Below are 10,335 nucleotides of genomic sequence, written 5' to 3'. Positions count from 1 at the left end.
GCTGTGTGTGTGCACTTTGGATGGGTAAATGCAGAGCACTAATTCCGAGTATGGGTCACCATACTTGGCCAAGTCACGTCACTAAAAATTCACTCCATTCTGTTCAAAAGTTTTCACCTTTGTAAACCTTTGACCTCAACTGTAACAATAAATCAACCCCTGGAACAATTTTATTTATTGATTTATTTAAAAAGGACATTTTAAACGTAATCATTATGCTAAATAAATAAACTCAAAGAACACAAAAAGTTTAATAAACACCCATCTAATGTTTTTGGCTACATGAACGTCATATATTAGTTGTTGTTATGCAGGTTTATCAGTAATCCACTGCCATCTAGAGGACTTTTTCAACAAAAGTAGTACAGTTTCCACAAATTTAAAATTGGGTTATTTTTTAATTCCAGTAATAGATTCATCAGTTTTCTGTTTAAATTTCCTTAGAAAATACTCGGTTTTAGGCAATTCCCAAGTACAGGTCTTGATAGAGTTGTTAAAGTCATTATATAACTGAGTTCTTCGTGTGGGAGAGGGTTGTTTATAGGGGTGTAACGGTACACAAATATGACGGTTCGGTACGTACCTCGGTTTTAACGTCACGGTTCGGTATGAGTTCGGTACAGCAGGGGGAAAAACTTTTTTTTTTAAATGGTTTACTGAACAAGTTGCTCTTTCTTTAAATACATTCAGTTATAGTTTAAATGTTCTTAGTCTTGTGTTGGGATTATATACCAGCACGTTTCTGAACCGTCCCAGAAGCGGCTCTCCAAGGTGTTTATACAGCGATCTGTCATGCCACATCAAAGACTGTCAAAACGCCATTTATTATTTGAATTTCCGGAGAAAAAAAAAACTTTATTCGTTCAGTTCACATGCGTACCAAACCGAAAGACCCGTACCGAAACGGTTCGGTACGAATACGTGTACCGTTACACCCCTAGTTGTTTAATTAATCACTAACTTAATTTGTGATGTTGTGAACTGTGGCGTTTGAGTATTTATTTGTCTGTATACTCACATATTACCTACCTCCAGCACATTTATCCAGTTTTATCGGCTCGTGCGCGTTTGCTGTATTCTATTTACACACTCAAGAATCAGTGCACTGATATTTATTTATGCCGACAAATATACCCAGACCCAATGGCGAGTTGCCCACAAGCGACTCTCCACTGTCGCAAAACGAAGCTCGCTGTCGTGCACCGCGCCGCCCGTGCGAAGATGGCGGCTGAGCTGCATTCGCGCAGCGGAAAACTGATCGGTTTGTCGAACTCCAACCGAACCGCTCAACGGAATCAGCCGGTACAGGAATTCAACCACGGCTTGGTCCTGAGTCGGGAGCCGCTGCGGGACCGAGATGTCTTCACTGTCCGCATCGACAAGAAGGTAAACAAGCATGTCCCACCAGAGAGAGAGAGAGAGAGAGGGAGAGAGAGAGAGAAATCGAGAAAAGGGTGGGAGTGTGTCAGATCGTCTGCAGTGGTTCACGGTCAGAGCTTATTCATAGGTCATGCGTGGTGTGTGGATGTCTCAGGACGTGCGTGTGCTGCGGCTTTTGCGGTCATCTGTCATGGTTTGTCAGTGCTGTTGATGTTTGGATGCTGGTCTGCTTGGCTATTCCTGGACTGTCATTCCATGCGATTCCATCACTATCAGATGAATCTCATGTGATCACAACAGTCTGCATATACACAGAATATTTTTGTGAAATACTACTATATTATGTTAAATTGGAAGCTCATGTAAACATGTTCACACGCCGTGTGTTGTGTCCTTAGCTTAGCTGCTGGTTTTGATTAATTCCAGTGAATCGATTCTTTTGAATTCACTGATTAGTTCAGTGACCCTTTCTGCAGGTTATATCAAGTGACTGTCTTTTCGCGTGTCGTGAGTCATTAAATCATGCAGTCAGGTGATTCGTTCAAAAACAAGATGACCAAAGCAAGCATAGCATGGTCCTAGAGAATAACTGGGAAGGTTGTTTCCTGTGACCAGAGGGAAGCCTGCTCATTTGGGACTGTGGGAGAAGGGAGCCACACAAAAACGTTGTCTCAGGCTTCATGAATTGTAGTAGTGGTCCTGAAATTATGATGTTTACAAATCTATGAATAGAAGTTTTGCATAAGCATCAAACACATCTTCCCTACAAATTATAATCAAATTAATATTTTCATTTTTCTTCTCCTTTTTGACAGTTCACAAAACCAAAGACAACAGCTGCCTAGATACATAGTATTTATTATTTACATAATAATCATGCCTTTTTCAGCTTGCGCATGATCAACTGGTATCTCAATTTTCTTAACAGCATGTGTTTTTCAAAAAACCGTCTTCAAAATTCACATTTGAGGTGTTCGTAATGTTGTACAATGAGAAGTTGTTGCCTGTATGCACATGCTCATTGTCATAACATACCGCTTGTTAGCCTCACATCAACCTTGAAGCCATTAAAGAGTTTAAATCAAACTGTAATATCTTACAAGTCACACATAAAGTCACACATAATGAAGAAAAGTTTATTCTTTGACATTCTCAGCTCTCAGATTCTAGTCAGTCAGTTTTTTTCCCACACATTTAAAGGCTGATAGACAGTCAGCTGATTCATGTAAACATGCTTGACCTTTCTTACCTACGAAATTCTACCTTTAACTCTGTTAATGCATTTCAATAGATAGCCGAGCAGCATTTAGGTCATATCGGTAGTCTGTACTGTTGTCTATGGATTTTTAATTAAGAGTGACCTTGCTGTCTGCTCACGTACCATATGGCTTTACAGCAGGGCATCTCTCACACTGCCGCTGCCGCTGCCACTTCTATTTGCTTTTTGCAGTGTATAAGCTGTGATTTTAATAGTGAATATAATAATGCCATGGGTGATTTAATGATTATTCAAGGGCATAAGAAGGCAACCAATTATCACTTCATCTGAGGTAAGATGAACCACTGGGAATTAAATTAGGGCTGCACGATAAATCGAATGCGATATTTAATGTTCATATATGAAGATGGTTTAGCGCAGCTTGTCAGTGAACAACGGCTCTGGGTAGTAAATGCTGCTCCATGTGAAAGCACGCACGTGATGGAGATTTACCGCCTGATTACAGACCCGCTTTACTAACAAGATGCGCATTAAATATAGCATGCGATTTATCGTGCAGCCCTACTGGGAATGGTTTTGACCACCAAAGCAGGATAATGTTGTTATATATTAAAACCCTGTTTTATCATACCCTGTCAGTGTATGATAATTGAATTGATCATGTTACTGTGAACAGACAAGAGTGCATTTCAGAAAGATTTTTGAAAAAAGAAGTTCAAACAAAGCAACACAATGGGTCTCATTCACTAAGCGTCTGAAAATGCGCATGCAAGCAAATTATGATTCACAGAAAAAATGTAGGAACAACTGAAACCGCACTTAAGGAAAAAGCACACTGGAAATCACATTCTTTAGTAGTTAATTAGTTTGTGACTGTAAAAGAGTTTGTTCTGTATAGTATGAATTTATGGATGTTGTCATTGTCATGTGACAGTTGCATTGCTTCACTGCGGTTCACAAATCCTCTCCCATGGCTTCATGGGATAGTAAAGTGTCCATGGAATGTGCACTTCAGAATCTCACCCAAACTACTAGTATGTCATCTGGGAACTTTTCGCCTACTGCTTTATGAATACTGTAAATTTGGACATACTACTCTTTTCACATACTGTTTTTTGCCTACTATATTGTCAGGATGTATGCGATTTCGGATTCAGCCATACTCTGGGGTTTATTATCATGTTAGGATGACATTTTATACGTGGGTATTTCATCTTTAATATATTTAATAATTTACAGTGAAAAAGTAAGGAAAGCTTGCATTATCGTTTGAGCTGTGAAGATGAGAGGTCTGTAATCTGGGTCTGTCTTAAAATGTTTATTGTGTTTGAACTGCTTTTGAGGATGGCACACTTGGCATTGCTTAAGGATCTTGCTTCGCATGCTGTCAGGCAAGAGCGTTTTTAGAGAGTGTCATATGTTTGCTGAGAGTAAATAAAGGGAACATCATCACTTATGTAGAATACTCCAAATTTATTCAAATTAAAACAAGGTTAAGAACAAATTCATGTGCTTATGCACATGTTGTGAATTAAGTGTTGTAATTTTTAGTGAGACGTGTGCGTACAAATGCGAAATAATCCATGCAATTACTAGTAATTGTGACCCAATAATCTAATTTTTATTAAAATCATGATACTGCCATAGTTATAATTTACATTTATAATTTGATTCTGTATATTTTTGTTATGCTTTTGACATCATCTTGCATCCAGTCAGCTCTTACACAAAATGTTTTCAGGAGAGAAAATGTTTTAGTCAGATTTGGTCGAATAAAATGCAGCCTAAACAATTTTACGATAGTCTGCACCTAATGTTTAAAAGAAATGACTTTCAGTTTTTGAAGCTTGAGAAAGGAAGCGCACAGCAAAACAATATTATTCCTATTGTTCCCTGATATTATTCCAGTTTCCTGTATTTTTTCAGTCTTACTGTTTCCTCACTTCTAGACAGAGGGGAAAAGGACAATGGACAGATTACTGGTCACTTATGTAACCAGATTAGAGAAATAACTTTATCACATTCAGTGCCGCCTGTCCCTCTCCTCAGCCTGCCTTAACCCAGATACACACGGTACTGCTGCACTGACAGCCTACATACCATCCACATAAATAGAGGTCGACCGATTCATCGGCCAGCCGATCAAACGGCCGATTTTTGGCATTTTTTAATTAATCGGCATCGGCCGATTGTGCTGCAAATTAGGCCGATTTATAGGCAGGCGCATCTGCGGGCAGCTAAGCGTTGTTGCGGAACGCCGGAGAATCTCTGAGTGCGTCCGAAATCGCATACTGCTTAGTAGGTACTAGATTTGAATTTCAACGTACTACTCGACCGTTAAAAAAGTACGTTCTATATAGTCTAATTAAAAAAAATAATCTTACTTTATATTTTTGTTTTAGGTTCTCCCACTTTCTTTTGACTTGAGCAGCAGAAATTTTGCCCTCAAGTCCCTGCTCTGTCACAATAAATGCACAGAAATCAAGCATAAAAAGAAGGCAGTAAGACCTTTGCTTGAAGTGTTAGTATTTACTACGTTCAGTGTCAACAGCACCTGAATAAAAGCACATTTTACATAACTTGTTTACTTACTCAAAACCTTTGATGGCAGCATTACGCTTTCCAGTGAAGAGGGCTTCATTAGCCACTCTTCACTGAATAAGGAGCTGAGTGTGTTCGTCGGTCCCTGTAATGTCAAAGCAGTAACCATTAGTCATTATCAATCCATTAATGCTACATTGACAAGCTGTGGCATATGTATTAACAGTAGCTTAGTATGTAGCTAACAAAATATCAACTAAATATTAGTAAAAGAGGGGAAAAAATGTTTTAAAGTCCGTGGAATTTTCTAATCTCATTAAACTGCTTAACAACGAACGTCTCCGTTAAAAAAGCAGTTAACAAGGTGATGTACAACAGCATTGACACTAGCTCGATCTGTTCGTTAACTTGATGTGCTCAGTAATAACAATGATTAAACATCTTTTTACAGCCGATTCACGAAATCATCTCATCGATTTACAATGTTTAAACTTTCAATAAGTCAGCCGTTCACTTAGATCATGTTAAACAAGTGCAATTTAACCACAATGAACAACGTTTTTCCCTGAGGTACTTACACTTGAAAAGAGCCGCGTCGCCGCCTTCCGCCATTTTCGAATATGACGCCTCCTCTCCCGTGGCCTCATGGGATAGTAAAGTGTCCATCGTATGCATGCTACGGAATTCGGGCGGAAGTAGTAGGTCATCCGGGTACTTCTCGCCTACTGTTTTTCGAATACTATGAATTCGGACATACTACTCGCCTCGCATACTGTTTTTCGCCTACTGTATAGTATGGAAGTATGCGATTTCGGACGCAGCTTCTCTCTGGCTGCGTGAGACATAGCAGCTCACACTCTGCAGCTGCTTCTTGTTCACACACAGCTTCAGCTACATATGCAATTCAGACGAAACTTCTGGGCTGATTATAACGTGCACGATAACTTTCCTCATGAAATGTGTCTGTGGGTCCAACAATATCCTCCACGATGTCATCGCTCGTGGCCAGCGCACTCTTAAAGGGGTCCTATTATGCTCTTTTACAAAGTCTTGATTTTGTTTTGGGGGTGTACTAGAACATGCTCTCATACTAGGTTGTATTTTTCACATATTTTACATTATTACAACACCTCTCTCCCCAGTCTGGCAAATGTATTTTGTAAGAATACAAATAGTTAACAGAATAAACATGTTTAAATTGTATAATGTGCACCAAAGATTTTTTTCCCAAGATATTGTTTTTGCTGCTAAATTATACAGTCAGCTAGTTTAATTTCATAGCTTCTATATTTTTATTCAAATGTAGTTTTTCTCTGTAATGAGGAAGTGAGTATTTAGTGGATTGCGTTTAACAAAGGGTTTAAAAGAGTGACCATTACTTCCACAAACACAGTATTGATATTCTGTAGTGCCCATTTTTAGACAATTAATCGTCAGCCAAATTTCATAATCGTGACAGCCCTACAGACGGACCGCCACAAATAGATTTTCCAAAAGCTTATACTTTGCTGCCCTGATTTCTAAATATCGGCATCGGCCAGTGAAAAACCCATATCGGTCGACCTCTACACATAAAGAAATTTGAGGAATGCAGTGATTATGCAAAAGCTAGAGACAACATTTCAGTGTGAGAGATAGAGATCTGTTTAACTGAATGTTCTGGGTTTAGCTCAATCAGTGGCACCTGTGGCATGATGTTAGTTACCAATGAAAATAATTTCAATTCTGCCCTCGAGGAATCATGGCTTGCACTTGAAATGGAAGTCTGTTGGACAAAGCTATGTCCTCGAGTAAACATTAAAATATTGTTTTGAATGTATAGGAAGTAGCTAAAAGACTTTCCTGTGTTGACTCTGAAATGCTCATATGTGCGAGAGTATACCAGAAAGGGAAGTACCCATCTACAAATGACTGTTTACATTGGAGCTAACTCCACATGCAGGAAGTTCATTAGTGGATGGATAACAAAGTTTGTCCAACTAGAACAGTCCCACAACTAAAAGGATGATTTAGACAGCTTTTATATCTCCTGTAATACAATTTTGAAGAGAATTAATATGTAATTGTTATCATTGTAATTATTATTAATTTATAATTTTCATGTTTTTGGTTTGAGTGTCTTCTCTGTAGACTTCAATTGTGGATTACTGTAAATGTGATTTATCTTTGTTTTTACAATACACACACACACATATATATATTCTGATAGTGAATTGGTGGGTTTTTGTTAAATGTGAGCAAAAATCATCACAATTAAAAGAACCAAAGACTTAAACTACTTCAGTCTGTGTGCATTGAATTTATTTAATACACGAGTTTCACAATTTGAGTTGAATTACTGAAATAAATGAACTTTTCCACGACATTCTAATTTATTGAGATGCACCTGTACACACTACCACTCAAAAATATTTGAAATAAATCTCTTTAAATGCTCACCAAGGCTGCATTTATTTGATTAAAAATACAGCAAAAACAGTAATATTGTAAAATTATATTACAGTAAAAAGGCATTATGTTTTCAAGTGCAATTTATTCCAGTGATGGCAAAGCTGAATTTTCAGCAGCCATTACTCCAGGCTTCAGTGTCACATAATCATTCAGAAATCATTCTAATAATCTTTTGTAATATTATACATGTATTTAATGTATCCTTGCTAAATATAAGTAAACATTAACAAAAAAAAAAAACATACTAAACCCAAACATTGAGTATATATATTATACATTAAAGGTAATAGGCCTAATAAGTTACCTTTAAAATTATTTTTATTAGACAGAAAGTTATTGAGAAAGACCATAATATGTTGCAGGCCTGGCTTGAACTTGTGGCACTCATTTGAGCACCATGGCTCACCATGTACCATGGTTCTGAGACTTCTGAGATTATTTATAAAGAGTCATAAAGGGATTGACTAACTGACGAAGACTAACATTTCTATTCCCTTTGATCCAGGTGAATTCGTGGAGCGGTTCTATAGAGATCGGAGTGACTGCGCTGGACCCAGCCGGTCTAGAATTTCCCAGCAGTGCCACAGGCCTGAAGGGGGGCTCGTGGATCGTGTCCGGCTGCTCTGTGCTAAAGGACGGCCGCTCAGTCCTGGAGGAGTACGGTCGTGACCTGGACCAGCTGGGGGAAGGGGACCATGTGGGGATCCAGCGGAATGGGAAAGGAGAGCTGCATCTGTGGGTGAACGGGCAGGACTGTGGCACGGCGGCAAGTGGACTTCCTTCCCGTTTATGGGCCGTGGTGGACCTCTATGGGAAGTGTACCCAAGTGACTGTGGTAAGCTGTGAACCCCCACCTGAAATGGATGGTGAAGAGGATGAAGAGGTGGAGGATGAGATTGTGTCGACGCAAGCGGTGTCCATAATGGCAGATGCTTGCCGTAGCCACGATGATAGGGCTGGAGCTATCATGCTGTCTGCAGCTGGTGCTACAACAGCCATGATGAATGGATCAGCAGAGGAAGGTAAAACTTGACCACAAAGTATAGAGAGATGGGAAGGATTTCAAGTAGTTGGGTCAGTAACATGATGCTCGTATCTATTATTTTATTTTATTATTTAAATTAATATTTATTTAACAAAAACTTGAAAAGAAGACCTTAAGTAGTTTGGTATAATTGTCCATTATTATTTCTTATATTAATAAACTGCTTATTGATATTTGAAAAATTTAAGTCATGTGGTGCTTTGAAACAAGCAGAAGTATGCATTCTGACTCCCGAAAAGATTAATAATATTTATTAATTGTGACCTTGGACCACAAAACCAGTCATAAAGGTACATTTTTTGAAATTGAGATTTATACATCATCTGAAAGCTACATTTCCATTGATGTATGGTTTGTTAGGATAGGACCATATTTGGCTGAGATACAGCTATTTGAAAATCTGGATTCTGAGGGTGCAAAAAAATCGAAATAATGAGAAAATTGCCTTTAAAGTTGTACAAATGAAGTTCTTAGCAATGCATATTACAAATCAAAAATTAAGTTTTGATATATTTACGGTAGGAAATCTACAAAATATCTTCATGGAACATGATCTTTACTTAATATCCTAATGACTGCATAAAAGAAAAATTTATAATTTAATTTTACATACAATGTATTGTTACCTATTTCTACAAATATACCCATGCTACTTATGACTGATTTTGTGGTCCACACTGTAAAAAAAATTCCGTAAAATTTACGGTAAAAAACCGGCAGCTACATGTAATGTCCAATACAGTTTTTCACCGTATATAGTAGGGGAATTTACCGTTAACCATTTAACAGGTTTTTACTGCAGCATTTTTACAGTCTTTTACCGTTAAATTCACGGTCATTTTTTACAGTGCAGGGTCACAATTAATAATTCATGAATCTTTTTTTTTAAATATATTTAAAAAATCTTTTTCATTTTTTTTATATTTAAAAACGTTTCAAAAGCAGAACGCGCTTTTGTGTTGACAAAGATGTGACGTGGGCAGTGGAATAGGTAAAACATGCAAGAAGCTGGGAGTGAACTTCTTTTAACTTGGAGCGCCGCGTTTTTAGAATGCCGTTTCATGCATGAGACGCTGCAAGAGATAAAACAGCGCAAACGCTCATTCAAAAATATTTAAATACACCGCATCCTGAGAACGGCTCCCTGATGCACCAAAATTATATACAATATTAGAATGTTTAACCCTTTAAACCCGAGGTGTCCCACCGGCGGGACACCACCCGCACAAAAAAATTCAAAATCAAGTTACTTAAGCAACCCCTGAACGTAATAACACAAAATAGGTTTTATAATTTTAAAGCTTAGAATCTCAGCTTTTTAATGAATGTAATTATTTCGATCAACTCTTAACGGTTTCTAATACGCTTTTTCACATTTTCCCCCCACGTAGGCCTATTTTGCCATTTTTTTCACAATTGCATTAATTAAATTGCCAAAATGTGCTTTTTACTGTTTTGTCCTGCTTTTCAAATAAAAAATAAATTACAAAACAACAATTTAAAAATATTTACTTAACACTGAACATTTTATTTTTCATTCTAGCAGACATTATACCAACATAGCACAATTTAACTTAAAATTAATAAGATCAGACCCCCTTCTTCGATCAGGCATGTATTTTTTACTATACAAATAAAAGCAGCCTTGCTGAGCAGAAGAGCCTTCTTTTAAAACATTAGAAAATATTACAGATCCCAA

General features: G+C 37.7%; 1 protein-coding gene and 1 long non-coding RNA gene across 2 annotated transcripts in view; one reads left to right on the top strand and one right to left on the bottom strand.

Moving 5' to 3' along the window:
* The first annotated feature begins 1,200 nt into the window (after window positions 1-1,200).
* LOC107657283 (neuralized-like protein 4) overlaps window positions 1,201-10,335 on the top strand; it is a 48,505-nt gene continuing 39,370 nt past the window's right edge. Inside the window, exons 1-2 of the mRNA XM_016445321.1 lie at window positions 1,201-1,386; window positions 8,097-8,613. Of these exons, the coding sequence (XP_016300807.1) occupies window positions 1,222-1,386; window positions 8,097-8,613 (682 nt within the window). The 5' untranslated portion in view covers window positions 1,201-1,221. The remainder of the gene's footprint in view (window positions 1,387-8,096; window positions 8,614-10,335) is intronic.
* LOC107657286 (uncharacterized) lies at window positions 4,969-5,832 on the bottom strand. Its single transcript, XR_001630667.1, has 3 exons — window positions 5,719-5,832; window positions 5,192-5,285; window positions 4,969-5,057 (listed from the first exon to the last, which is right to left on the bottom strand). It is a non-coding gene; the product is annotated as an uncharacterized LOC107657286 (long non-coding RNA).

The sequence above is a fragment of the Sinocyclocheilus anshuiensis genome, unplaced genomic scaffold (assembly GCF_001515605.1).
Source record: "Sinocyclocheilus anshuiensis isolate Anshui unplaced genomic scaffold, SAMN03320099.WGS_v1.1 scaffold159, whole genome shotgun sequence".
In the NCBI taxonomy this organism is placed as follows: domain Eukaryota; kingdom Metazoa; phylum Chordata; class Actinopteri; order Cypriniformes; family Cyprinidae; genus Sinocyclocheilus; species Sinocyclocheilus anshuiensis.
The sequence above is the reverse complement of the archived record's forward strand: the minus strand, read 5'-3'. Positions and strand labels throughout refer to the sequence as shown.